At 35.9% G+C, this 14,865-nt stretch overlaps 1 protein-coding gene across 3 annotated transcripts in view; it reads right to left on the bottom strand.

Moving 5' to 3' along the window:
* The window catches only part of SMAP1 (small ArfGAP 1), a 129,732-nt gene that overhangs the window by 66,985 nt on the left and 47,882 nt on the right, over window positions 1-14,865 (bottom strand). For all 3 annotated transcript variants that reach the window (XM_007529037.3, XM_060189991.1, XM_007529038.3), the window contains exon 3: window positions 3,091-3,176. In XM_007529037.3, coding sequence (XP_007529099.1) covers window positions 3,091-3,176 — 86 coding nt within the window. The remainder of the gene's footprint in view (window positions 1-3,090; window positions 3,177-14,865) is intronic.

Here is a 14,865-nt window from a genome sequence, read left to right on the forward strand (position 1 = left end):
GTGGTCATTCTTGTCCTGTCTTGTTTCGGTCCTGGGTGGTCTCCTTTTGTATTCCTAGTTGGTCCGGGAGAGGAGAACACTCTTAACAGTATTAACCAACTACTTCACATTTCTTTAGACCAAAAGTGGGTTGTGACAACCATTATATTATCTTTTTATAAGCAGGAAAAAGTCAAGACTTCATATAACTGTCAAACATTTGGGAACAACCAGCAAGGACATTATTCATTTCCTTTTCTATATTTCCATGTATTCTCAAGATTCTGCCCTAGGTTTTTATTTTTCAGCGAAGAAAGAAAACAGTATTTCCCAAGATTCTCAACAAAACAGAAGGGAGGGAGGGAGGGAGAGAGGAACCAACCAACCAGAAAGATAGCTCAATGCTAGGATTCATGAATTACCATATGAAGGGGTCTAGGTTCAAACCCTGACACCGAGAGAGGTGTACCACAGCACTGAGAGAAGCTCCAGTGCATTGATGCCACTCCTCCTATCTGAAAACATGGTCAGAGTGGCAAAATGGCAAATAATAGAACCGTTCCTATTTGGTTGTCAGGAAAGTCATGACATATTTTCTGTTTTTCTATGCAAAAACACATCATGAATTTCCCTCACAATATAAAGGAGTAATAAAGGACTATAGCCTAAAACATAGCAGCACCCAGCACTTTGCTATCACTGCTATTTGACTCTTCCAAGCAACAGCATCTTTTGCATTCTTGTACCTCTACATATAAATTCCAACATATACCTCAATGTACCCATTATCTTTCTTTTTCACTTTTTTTTAATTGGGGAATTAATGTTTTACATTCAACAGTAAGTACAATAGTTTGTACATACATAACATTCCCCAGTTTCCCATATAACAATACAACCCCCACTAGGTCCTCTGAATCCTTCCTGCACCATTGCTAACCCTTAAACTTGCTCTTGGTCCTGAATTCCTTCTCTCCAGAAATAAGTTTTACCTTACTTAAGCTAGAAAGTTTGCAGTTATCTCAGTGTCCTTCTGAGAAACAAAAGCAATTCTAAATTATCCCAATTGTTCCAGCTTTCTCATTTTCTTCCTATCTTCCCGATTATTCCCTGCCCACATTCCAGGTTACTATTTTTTTTATATATTCATTATTGCTCAGTTCAAGGATATATATTCTTTTTAAAAAATATATTTATTTATTCCCTTTTGTTGCTCTTGTTTTATTGTTGTAGTTATTATTGTTGTTGTTGGATAGGACAGAAAGAAATGGAAAGAGGATGGAAGACAGAGGGGGGAAAGAAAGACAGACACCTGCAGACCTGCTTCAGCGCCTGTGAAGAGACTCCCCTGCAGATGGGGAGCTGGGGAATTGAACCGGGATCCTTACGCCTGACTTTTGTGTTTCACGCCACGTGCGCTAAACACCTGCTGCACTACCGCCCAACTCCCTGGCTATATAAATATTCTACATGGTCTGACTCCAGTATCATCTCCAAGTAATCTTCCTGTGGAAGAAGTTATTATTTCTTTTGCTTCAAAGCCATTCATGGATTTTCAAACTCAAACTCTTTGAATCAATGAAGTAAGACCCAAATGCTCTACAGAGCATTGGGAATATTCTGCAATATGAAGAGTAAGATTCTTCTACCATTTAACTCCCCCTCCCCCCCCTTAGTCTGTCACACTAAAAGCTTTAATGTCCTATTTCATTGCACCTTCATACTTTGATCACAGAGTTTTTCTTTGTTTATTATTTATTTATTTATTTTGCCAGAGCATACCTCCTCCTCTCACCCTGGCTTCTTGTTATATTAAAAGTAGCATTGAATATCAGATTGCTAAATTTGCAGGAAGGGAAAGGGGAAGCAGAAGCAAAAAAAAAGTAAAATATAAATAAATATTAGCTTTTATGTCATGATTTAAAAGGTCTTTCTACAAATAGGAAAATATATAGAAAAGCCTGTTATTTCTAAAATTTTTATACTAGCTTTGTTTTTTAGGTAACCCTGGCTTACAAAACTATGTTTCAGAAGTACAATTTCTCACCTCTATGAGGTGTTATACACCTCACTCCCACCTCCAAAGCACCATTATCTCTGTACCCTTATAACCCTCCCCTTCCTCATCCCCTCTGATACACTACCCTCAAGGGCTGTAGTTTCAGACCAAAAGCTTGTCTTCACTTGTGATTACTTGTTCCCTTACACTGTTTGTTTCATAAGGGTTTATTTTCAATATTCTTTTTATATATTTTTAGTTTTTAGATAAATTCCTTTTTATTATATAAATCTTGTGTAGTATGTTTTTACTGTTGTGGCAGAAGCAAAGGAAAACAGACTCAGCTAACTGGCCACCTCTGTCCTGCCTCATGTTTTTTCCAATGGCCTGTTATTTCTAAGATTATTGTTCTACACAGACATTTTTAGTATACCAGTAGGTTAACATATTCTATTATTACAGCAAAAAATGAAAAAGCAACACAGTACTACAGTGTACGACAAAGATGGAATTTTAGTGGAAAAGTAACAAATATTAGAAAAGACTACTTCAGTACTTTCACTGACATTAAATATATAATGTGTCTATTAAATGCATACATGGCAAACTGTTATACATAAATAGTTTCTATATAAAGAAAACCCCATTGCAAATGATTAAAATATAATGAAAAGGAGTAAAAATCAAATATCTAGTAATCATTTAAAGAAAACAAGCTCTCCAATCAACAGTTAAAAGTCAATCAAGAAAAATCAGTCATAATACTTTATATTTAGTACTAAGCTACATAGAAATATTAGTTACTTGAAGATCATACAAAGCACTATATACAAAGCACAACACAAGAAACTTTTATTTTTAATGAATAATAGTGATAAAGTTCACATCTTCCTAATTACTAACAGTAAAATTAGGAACTATAAGAAATGAGTTCTTGGGGGCGAGGGGTAAGTAGCATAATGGCTATGCAAAGAGACTCTCATACCTAAGACTTTGAAGTCCCAAGTTCAATCCCCCACACAACTATAAGCCAGAGCTGATCAGTGCTCTGGTTTTAAAAAAAAAAAAAGGAGTTCTTTTAAAACCTACAATAAAGAAATTTTAAAGGATACTGATCTGTCTGTGGTCTTCGAAAATTCTCTGGAAGATTGGCTTCATAAAGTAGTCTTGCTTTAGTATTTCCCATATCTTGCATACACTGTAATTTCAAAAACAAGGTTTTTCATTACTCATATGAAAATTAAAAGTACACACACACAAATGCATATGAACACCAGATAACATATTGTTATTTTCCAATTATTTTTCCTATAAAAATAATTCAAATCATAACTATGAAAATAAAAGTATATATTAAATCCTTCACTTTTATGTGACATACATAGATCCATAGTTTTCTAATGTATTTTCCTGTGGAAAAAAAATACTAACATAATCAGGAGAGTTGCACAATGTTAACGCAGAGAATTTGCCAACATGAAGTCCCAAGTTCAATCCCAGCACCTTATTTTGCAAATTGTTGCTCTGGTTCTCTTCCCACTCTTGTTACTAAATTAAAAAATCTTAAAATTAAAAAACCAAAACAAAATTTACATACTAGTTCAGGAATTCAGAGGACTTCCCACCTAAAATCTATAAACCTCAAGTAAAAGAAACACTGATCAGGAGGCATATTCAGTTATTCACTTCAGCCAGTTGAACTAATTAGGTTCCAATGTGATCTGTGAGAAAGGAATAGTTAAACAGCACTCCCAGAATATACTATTACATTAGGAATTAATGATACATTAAATACATCTGTAAGCAAAATAATACATCATTTAAAGTTATTTAAAATGCTTTAACTGATAGAAAGATTAGTTCTAACAATTTTTTTTGGATATCCACCCCCGAAGAAAACAACCCAAGTTTGACAAATTACTACCTATAACCTTGAGTTGAAGCCAGAAAAGGTATATGGAATAATTATCTTTTCTCAGATAAAACATTTAGTGACTTTTCTCCCGAGTTTTAAAGTACACAAAATACCTGTATTCACTCACATCTGGATACACATTCCACCAAGCTCTATATTAAGTATCCTAGTAGAGTAAATGAGATTTCTAAATATTTCCTCTAGAAATACTGAGAAAGTAAATAAGGGATTGGGACATAAAAATAGCAAAACAAAAAACAAAAAAAAAAAAAGATTTTTGTTAATTAACTCTGGAAAAAAACAGAAGCCAAACCAAAATTAGCCCAAGATTCAAAAATGTGTGAGGTAAGGAGAGAACACAGAAGGTGGGCTGACAGTAAAAACATAGTTCTACTGCACTGTCAGAAAAGTCACAAGGCTTTTTTTGCAGAGAAAGACAGAAAAATACCATGACTTTTCTGACAGCCCAATACTATGTCATGAAGCATACAAGTGTAAAAAGTTAGTTGTGAATAGAGAAAATATGTAATCCTGTGTATTGAAAGAAAATTTTAGCATTTTCAGTTTATCCTTCCTAAATTTTTTAAATTCTTATCTTGCATTTAAATAGCTCTGCATACAGGTGCTATGGTAAGAATTTGAAGACTCAAAGTACTGAACCATTAAAGTATTATTAAACTCTTGGAAATGGGTCAGAAGACAACTCACCCAGACAGTACTTATGTTATCATACCTAAGAAGCTGGGTTCAAGTCTTGGCACCACAAAATGACCCCACAGCACCAGCAGAAGCTCCACTGACAATGGAGTGGTGACATACCTCTCCTTGTCTTACTCTCTCTCATTATGTATACATTTTAGAATAATAACAGCAACAACAATAATAGTAATAGTAAACCTGTCCCAGGAGTAGTAGAATCATGCATATACAAGCGCCCAGCGGCAGGAGCAGGGAAGAAAAAAACTTGAAAGAACTAGATCCAGAATTTTTTTTGCAAGAGACAGCTCAACTGATAAAAGAGTACACAACATATCATGCAAGAAGTCATAAGTTCACTAGAAATAAATGGGAACATGTGGATAGTACCAATGGAAACTCTTATCAAATAAACAGGACTACACGGAATTCCAACAGAAAATTTAACAGCACCTATATGCATGTACATTAAATGCAATATACATACAAACAGGAATTTAATATACATGCCATATTTCACTAATCCTTAGTCACCTTCATTTTCATACTTCAAAGTTCCTGAATTAGATGATTTACTCAGTAAATAAAATTGTCCTTATTATGTAAAATATTCTCACTAATGCAAATCATTCCTACTTTATTTTAGCAAAATAAAAACATTACTACAAACAAGATATGCATATACATTATACCAAGCTAGTTAATATTCTAGAGATACTACGCATTACAACTAAACTGAAGGAAAAAGTGGCATAAAAAGCTGAAAGAGAGAAATGATGTAATATAATGAGCCTTTTATGCAGGAAGCACTGACTGGATGTGACTGGATCTATGTATGTCACATAAATGTGAAGGATTTAATATATGCTTTTATTTTCATAGTTATGATTTGAATTATTTTTATAGGAAAAATAACTGGAAAATAAAATGTTATCTGGTGTTCATATGCATTTGTGTATGTGTACAATGACTACAGGTATGGTTGGGTGGGTGGCTGAGAGAGAGAGTGTGTGTGTGTAAGAGAGAGAGACTGTCTGAAAGAGAGGAAAATAATTTTATGGCACTAGATACATAGAGAAATATTTCCTAAAGATAAAAAATGTCGAGAGAACTAAATTTCTAAAAAAAAAAAAAAAAAAAAAAGAACGGAGAAGGGTGTGAGGAAGGTTAGTTAACAGAAAGATGAGGGAGCATCATTAGGAGATGGCATTTGGGAAGTGATAGGAAGGAATATAGTACAAAATAGATGTCCTCAATGTTTCAGAATACTGTAAGAAAGGGCCATATAAAAAACAAAAATTTACTGTATTGACTCTTAAGAGTAAACTTTGCTATCTGCATTTGAAAATAGTCTAATGGCTCCAATGAGAAGCAACTAGCCTAAAACATTTGTTTTATATTTAAGTATATATAGCATACATTACAGCATATATATTATTTATACTATAATAAAAATTATTTGCAATACAATTTTAAATTTCAAGGAAAATTGGTCCTAATTTCACAGAAGAAAAAACAAAAGTTGCAAGATGTTAAAAAACAGTACAAAGTTATTATCAGTTTTTGTTCCTGAAAGGAACTTTATGAGCCATTAGTAGTTTAGACATCTCAAGCTTCATTCAATCTAAAAAGGGATGATATAGCAACCACCAGATTCTCTACCTTTAAGTTTGCTCAGTTTTCACTTTACATTTGCTCAGTTTTCATTTTATAGAATAGAAAAATAAAGCACAAAGAAGTTACATGATTTTTTTTAACAGGGTAATCAATGAATCAGTTTCAGGGTTCAGAAAAGGATCAAGTTCCCTAACTTCCAAGCTGTAAGTCTTATTAATGCCATGTGTCTGCTAGTCAAGATAAATATTCAGAAAATTTCACAACAAAATAGAATACTGTGAATTTGCCTCCATTATTAAAAAATCATTCCTATCACTAAAAACATTTTTTCCCCTTTAGGTTATTTCATCTAAAAGCCTTTTGCAAAAGGAGAACTTTAATCACTTACTCATTGAACAATTTTAAGACTCAGTTTTCCAGAGCTGACATGGGTAAACTGGAAAGAAACGGAGAAAGGGTGCAGGGGTGAGGAGCCCTTTTAAAAGAAAAGGCAAGCTTAAATTTCTCATTGTTTACAACTACAATGACATTTAAGAGTTATATAGGTAATGAACTACTATAATTTCTACAATCTAGTTCATTCAAAAGAGCTTAAATTTTCTATATCTACTTTTCACTTCACAATAAAAGGAATACTGGGCCTGGGATATAGCATAATTGCTATGCAAAAATGTTCAAGCCTGAAACTGTGAGCTAGAGGCAGGTTCAATTCCCAAGACTACCATAAGACAGAGCTAAGCAACATTCTGGTTAAAGAAGTATTATTATTAGTAGTAGTGGTAGTAGTAGTAATGTAATGTAATGTAATATAAAAGGAGATACTTGTGGGTTATGAAATAAACTATTATAATTCAAAAATCTTACCAATTTAAAAAAGTATTTGGCTTTAAAGCATTCCCTGTTAATATTTTTCTCTCAAGTTTCAAGTATGAAACAAGGATTATTCTTAAGTCAAAGCTTCTATTAAGTTGGTTTTAAAAAATATTTCAAAATGGTATTTAGTCTCTAAAACTTTAATTTACTGAAAATTAAATTTAAACAAGTCAAGGATCTAATAAACAGAAAATATGATGAGTTGTAAGAGAGGTGGTTCAGTTAACAGAGTGAATGACTTGCCTAAGTAGCATCCCAGATTCATCCCCAGCACCACAAATGCCCTGATCTTGATTTCTCTCTCTTTTACATTAGATAAAGACAGGCAGGCAGGCAGATGAAATATGTTTAGAGTCAGTGAAATAATTCACTTGGATAACACACTTGCTTTGCAGTGCATGCACCCAGGTTCAAACCCAGTTCCCATTACTCTGGAGGAAACTTTAATATTTTAGTGATGTCTCCCTCTTTGTCTCTCTATATATTTGATAATGTCAGGCTGAAAGAGTGAAGGCCCAGGGTGATCCCAAGAAAAAAAATTCTGATAATTTCTTAACAAAAGATTATATGAATATGTTGAACATTAATACATTTACTTGAAGAAGAATAAATTAGTATATGAGGTCTGAGTGATATATACATAGTTCATAGTTACAACAAATGTCATTTGGGTAGAACATTTTAAAAGTATTATTTTCTTATCAAATCCTGTCTGTCTTCATTTTATACATTGTCAGTAGAGGAAGAATTTCATATTACAACATAAAATAAAAATCAAATACTATTTTAAATTGGGAAGATGTTTGAATTTTTTAAGTTTTTTTTATAACCCACAAGTATCTCCTTTTATCTTCTATTATTTTTAATAAACTGGCTTTTTCCAAAATCACTATTATATAATTAAAAAGAAAAGCTTCTTCTGGAAGTAAAATAAACCACACTTAAGAACCCCAAAACCGCATTAAATTTGTATATGGCTCTGGGGAGAATATTCATTCTGATGATATTTATTCTTCCAATCCATGAGCATGGGATGTCTTTCCATTTCTTGGTATCAGTTTCTATTTCCTTGAATAGTGACTCATAGATTTCAGTATACAAGCCTTTCACTTCTTTGGTCAGCTTTACACCTAGGTATTTTATTGATTTTGCTGCAACAGTGAATGGGAGTGATTTCTGGATGTTTTCTTCTACAGATGTAGTGTTTGCATAAAGAAATGCCACTGATTTTTGTACAATGATTTTGTAGCCTGACACCTTGCTATATTGCCTAGTAACTTCCAGTAGTTTTCTGCTGGATTCTTCAGGTTTTTGTATGTATACTATCATATCATCTGCAAATAGTGAGAGCTTGACTTCTTCCCTTCCAATCTGTATTCCTTTCATTTCTTTCTCTTGCCTGATTGCTATGGCAAGAACTTCCAATACTATGTTGAAAAGTAATGACAGTGGACAGTCCTTCATTTCCTAACAAACTCCCAAAACCTAGATATAGACCAGGTTCCAGGAGACAGAGCATATGTTCACACGTATCCATAAACCAGGGCAAATATATACCTGAAAGCAGTAGTACACTAGAGTTTGCAGTGAGTATCCCCCAACACTTCATCTCCACTATTCCAACCTTTGGGTCCATGATTCTTCAACAATTTGTTTGGCTTTGTATGTTAATTCTCTTTTCAGCCACCAGGTTCCAGATGCCATCAGGATGCTGGCCAGGCTTCCCTAGACTGAAGACCCCACCAATGTGTCCTGGAGCTCTGCTTCCCCAGAGACTCACCCTACTAGGGAAAGAGAGGCAGACTGGGAGTATGGATCGACCAGTCAATGCCCATGTTCAGTGGGAAAGCAATTACAGAAGCCAGACCTCCCACCTTCTGCAACCCACAAGAACCCTGGGTCCATGCTCCCAGAGAGATAGAAAATGGGAAAGCTATTGGGGAGGGGATGGGATATGGAGATTGGGAGGCAGGAATTGTGTGGAGTTGTACCCCCCCCCATCCTATGATTTTGTTAATGTCTCCTTTCTTAAATAAATAAAAGAAAAAAAACTCAAAACCTACTATGAAAAGTATGTTATGCTTATTAACACATAAGCTATATACTGGTCATTGCCCCACATAGTTCAGTGCATAAATACTACCTACACAGTCTCACGCATCATGTGAGATCAATTTCACAAAATACTTCCTTATTTAAAGCAGACTGAGTCTTTTTAAAACATAGGTTGAGTCTTTGATATGTTGACTCTCTCAAAAGCCTAGACCAGGGAGAACAGAAGCAACTGGTGGCACAGCTATATACAAATAATGTCAAAGGACATAAATTATGGTGATATTGGATATTATACAGCAAATCCTAACAAAAGGACTTTTCAAAGTTAACCCAATTACCAAGCAATGTGATTATAACTAACGATTGTCTTCTTGAACCCTAACACAGTAGGAACCTCACATTTCCACTATAGAGCCTTTATTTCCCCCAGCCCTCGAACCTCTAGGGTGGGGCTCCTTTCCTGCATGCTTCTCTCAATTCATACCAAATAATATTGCCTCCGCCAACTCCAACCTAATCAAGGCAACGAGTACCACCTCAGCATGCTTCATTTCAGACTGTGTCCAGAGACTTCAGGTGTGGAATGACAATGCTTCACCTTCATAACTCAGGTGATACCTTTCCTTTCATAGTATTCTCTAATTTCATTCCAGAAGGTTCACTTCCTAACAAAGTCCCAAAACCTAGATATAGACCAGGTCCTGTGAGACAGCATATGTTCACATGTATCCATAAATTAGGGCTAAATATAAACTTTAAAGCAAAAGTACACAATAGTCTGCAGTGAGTCACTATAAAGTTCCTAAGGAAATAGTATCTAATTAGACTTAGATACCCTCATCACCTACTTACTATTACAGTTCCCTCACTCACTCCAAAGCTAACCATATCAAAGCAAGGACTGCAAAAGCTGAATAAGGGCAAGAGACTGGTATACTTTAACGATGACTCTTTAGTCATTATCAGGCGGCCCCATTAGCCTTGGCCCTAATCAGGGAGTCCTGAGATTCTCAAACAGACATTAATGGGCCTAGACCTCAAATAAATCCCTCTCCCCATTGTTACCAGTCATCTCTATCAGGAACAACAAAGTAGACCCCTTTGTGGGTCCCACATAGGACCTTTCCCTCAACTTGGATCAAGAACTATAGAGAATGTTCCATCCTCCAAAGGGAGGATGGACAACATACTCTGAGGAAGATGGGTTGGTACTGGGGCAGCTTGGAATGTTCCTAATCATGACCACAGAATGTGAGCTCAGATCTACAGGGATGCAGAGGTCACATAGGCTCCTAAGCTATTATGGGCCCCAGACCAAATCAAATCAATGGGGTTTACAGTCAACAATACTTATACCCCTTCCCCATATTAGGTAGATACTCTCTTCCCTGATCCAGCTTTCTGTCCCTTTTCCAGCCATGACATCACCTCCCCAGACAATAACTTGGATCCAACTGCATATCAGATTTCAGGGTCGGGGGGGGGGGGGGGGGGGGAGACTAGTATAGCTACAGGCCCTTTAAAATATGCCTACAAATATTGCTATATCTACAAAATGGAGGATCCCCCACCCCCACCCCAACACTCCATCTGCAATATTCCTGCTTTTAGGTCCATGATTGCTCAACAATTTGTTTGGCTTTGTATGTTAACTCTTTTCAGCCACCAGATTCCAAATGCTAGTATGATGCTGACCAGACTTCCCTAGACGATCCCACCAATGTGTTCTGGAGCTCTGCTTCCCCAGAGACCCACCCTACTAGGGAAAGAGAGGGGCAGGCTGGGAGTATGGATCAACCAGTCAAAGCCCATGTTCAGTGGGGAAGCAATTACAGAAGCCAGACCTTCCACTTTCTGCATCCCACAATGACCTTGGGATAAAGAATACCAGAGGGATAAAGAATAGGAAAGCAAGCTATCAGGGGAGGGGATGGGATACAGAGTTCTTGTGGTGAGAATTGTGTGGAACTATACCCCTCTTATGCTATGGTTTTGTTAATGTCTCCTTTTTTAAATGAATTTTAAAAATTAAAGAAAAAAAAACTTCCTGAGGGGTGTCGGGCGGTAGTGCAGTGAATTAAGTGCACATGGCGCAAAGCGCAAGGACTGGCGGGAAGATCCCGGTTCGAGCCCGGGCTCCCAACTTGCAGGGAGTCGCTTCACAAGTGGGGAAGCAGGTCTGCAGGTGTCTTTCTCTCCCTCTCTCTGTATTTCAAAAGTGTTCTGTTTTCAGTGTTGATAGAGACTGTAGAGAATTGTGAATGTTAAAAACACTTTTAATTTACTTTTATTACTGAATTTGTGTAATTTAGTAAGATACAACATACAAAAATTTAACAAAAGTAGAGATGAAAAATACACAGAATATGTAAACAAGCAAACAAATATATAGGAAATTTTATTTTTGTGTAACAGTACTATGTGTGTTATATATGTGTGCATTCGTGTATATATAAACCACTATTTTGTTAGTGGGACACCCCAAGTTAAGGGAGGGATGGTAAGTAAGAAGCACACAAAAATAGTTTTACTCAGAAGAAAAAGAAAATAAGAGGTACCAGGAGCAAACAGAAACAAACTGGACACATGTTGGTGAAGACAATATAATGGTTAAGCAAACAAACTCTCATGCCTGAGACTCTTGAGGTCCCAGGTTCAATTCCCTATACCCATATTTTACCAGAGCTGAACAGTGCTCTGGTAAGATAAATAAATAAATATACAAATTAAGTATTAATAATGTACACATGTTCAAGTTATCAATATAACAGTAAGTGAATGAAATGACATACCACCTGAAATTCCAAATTACTGATTCAATTCTCTTGAAAATAAAAGTTGTCAAATTATTTCTTCTCTTCAATTTTCCAAAATTTTAGAATTTTTTACTTTGAATAATTCAACTTAACTGATTAAAAACTACTTCAGTGTATGGTTTCTATTTGCCTTAGCCCAAGTGAAACCAACCCAGTCCAGTCCAGACAATGTTTAATAAATAGGACACCTTGGGGGGAGCTTTCTCTCCACCTTGTACATCCTTTTAGCTTAGTGCAGGCACTACGAATCCACTGCTCCTGGTGGTCATGTTTTCCATTTTAATGGATAAGACAGAGAGAAACGGGGGAGAGGGGGAGAGGGGAAGAGGGGGAGAGGAGGAGAGGAAGAGAAAAAGAGACACCTGCAGACCTGCTTCACTGCTTGTGAAGCAACTCCCCTGCAGGTGGGGAATCGGAGGCTACAAATGGGATCAGACTATGTGCACCTAACCAGGTGTGCCACTACCTGGCCCCCTCCTCCTCCTCCTCCTCCTCTTTTTCTTAGTACCTCCCACCTTCCCTCCCTCCTTGTCTCTCTCTCTCTCTCCCTCTCTCTCTCTCTCAATCTACCTTTTTATCTCCATCTCTCTGAGTCACCCTAAGCAGTGAAGACTTGGTAATGACTCTGACCCTCCCCCCAAAAAATGTATACTGCTAGTATGTTTGTATATATACATAAGTTCAGGAAGAATAAGTTAAAATAAAAACTAGTAAGTATATATTGTTCCTATGAGGGAGATTAGATTACTAAAGAATAGAAATGAGAGGGAGACTATTCACTTTACATATTGTGTGCTGTTTTAAAGTTTGTAACCTCTCCATATACTTTCCATTCCCCCACACAATGAAAGAGGAGGGTTATATCAATCCTGCATTATTTCTAATTAAAAGGATCTGGGGAGCTTAGGTAGAGGACCAAGTAACCTATGGATCAGAAAAAAGAGACTTCCTCTTCACAGGCACCCTTCTTCACTCCTATCAGAAAACAAAGTCCTGATAATTTAATCTAATTCAAATAAATTTTTTTAAAGCTTTAAAATATCACCCAAGAAAATCTTACCTTCACAATACAAATATAAGCATGGCATTTTTATACCACATCTTTCTCAAGATCATCATCTTAAAAGAAATAGCAACTGAAAAGTAATTGGAATTTCAGTGTATTTGTTTTTCTGCAGGAGTGAAAATACTACTTGTACTACCATTTTTTATTCACAAAAATTTTAGAACATACAAGATGAAGACTTCTGCCTTAGCTAAATGTATACTTTGAAAAACCTATTAGAAAGAGAAAATAAGTATTTGTAGTGCCTGGATAAATTCTTCATGTCAATGACTCACCTCTACTACCACTTGAAATTTTCCAGATTAGTTTTCTATCTTCCTCTCAAAAGCCACCAGGATTTCTTGCATAGGAGCAAGCTTTTCAGGACTGGTTTCAAGATCTTTTGGATTCCAGCTGCTGGAAAAAAAGGGCCACCATCTTTTGTCTCCAGAACTCTTTGGAAATACTTAATATAGAGTTCATTCCTCCAATTTCCACAAAATTATGCTTTAGGAAAACTGCTTTTCAGCTTTGTTAATTTTAAGAACAAAGTAAACAAACTACACATTTAAAATTTTTAAGTAACAATGTGGAATTAGTGGTACCAAATTTTTCATAAATTTCTAGAGTTTCAGATCTTCATTTATTTGATGTGGCATGTGCTAGTTGCTACAAATTCAGACAATGTATCATCTTTTTTAAACAATAAAATATTGTCAAGATAAAGTTAGAAAGATCCTAATTACACTCTTCTGTCGTTTGTACTTAATGTGAACATGAAATTCATTATCTGAAGTCCTAGTACTTTTATACTACAAGCTTAAGGCCCAGCTTGAGTCATCCCGTCCGCTTCACTTCTGTCAGACATCGTAGTGATTCTAACTTTTTCATATTTCTTGTAGCCATCATCAGTTAATTAACCCCCATTACCACTATTTTAGCTCATAATTTAATTGTCTACTGCCTGGGTCATTACAGGGAAAAGCCAATCAGATTTACATTCTTACCAGAAGTATAACAATAGATACCACTCTTCAGCTTGTAACATTTTATTATCATCCTGCTCAGTCACTACTCCTACCTTCTGTCATTCATAGAATCAAGATAAAACCAGCCTGGCTCCAACTTCATCTTTTCTGTAACACACAGAACTGTACCCAATACTTTGATCACAGTAAGCCACCTTACTTTCCCAAAACACACTTTCTCCATCTTTTTATCTAGAATGTCCTTTGCATACCATAATATGCCCCTTACAAAGGTCATTATAAAGATAAGTAATGAGACATTTAAGGAATGTTTAGTGTGTAATCCTATCACTAGATTTTTTTTTTAGAAGTCACTGCTACATAAATGACTTACTAAAAATCTCCCACCATTTAGTCAACAGTCAAAATAGACCACAGGATCTAGTTAAGTCCCAAGCCAGTGCCTACCTTCTTTCATTTTAAATTTTTTTATCTTTATTTATTGGATACAGACAGGCAGAAATTGAGAGGGTAGGGGGAGATAGAATGGGAGAAAGAAAGAGAGACACCCATAGAACTGCTTTACCACACGCAAGGCTTTTCCCCTGCAGGTAAGGTTATACCTGGGTCCTTGCACATTGTATCGTGTGCTCAGCCAGGTGCGCTACCACCTGACCCTTAAAACAGTGCTGACTCAGAATAAATAGTTGCTGGTGAGTACAGGAAGTTTGAATTGTCAATAAATTTACATCTCACATGCTGTCATTGTTATTGACAGCATTATCTCTCTTTAGCTCCCTCTATATATACTGAACATTGCAATCTGCCAACTGACTCTTCTCTGAGCACGCATTAATGACCAGGTCACAATAAATTAACTATACTAAGCTGAATCTCAATTT

This window comes from Erinaceus europaeus, chromosome 4, assembly GCF_950295315.1.
Source record: "Erinaceus europaeus chromosome 4, mEriEur2.1, whole genome shotgun sequence".
In the NCBI taxonomy this organism is placed as follows: Eukaryota; Metazoa; Chordata; class Mammalia; order Eulipotyphla; family Erinaceidae; genus Erinaceus; species Erinaceus europaeus.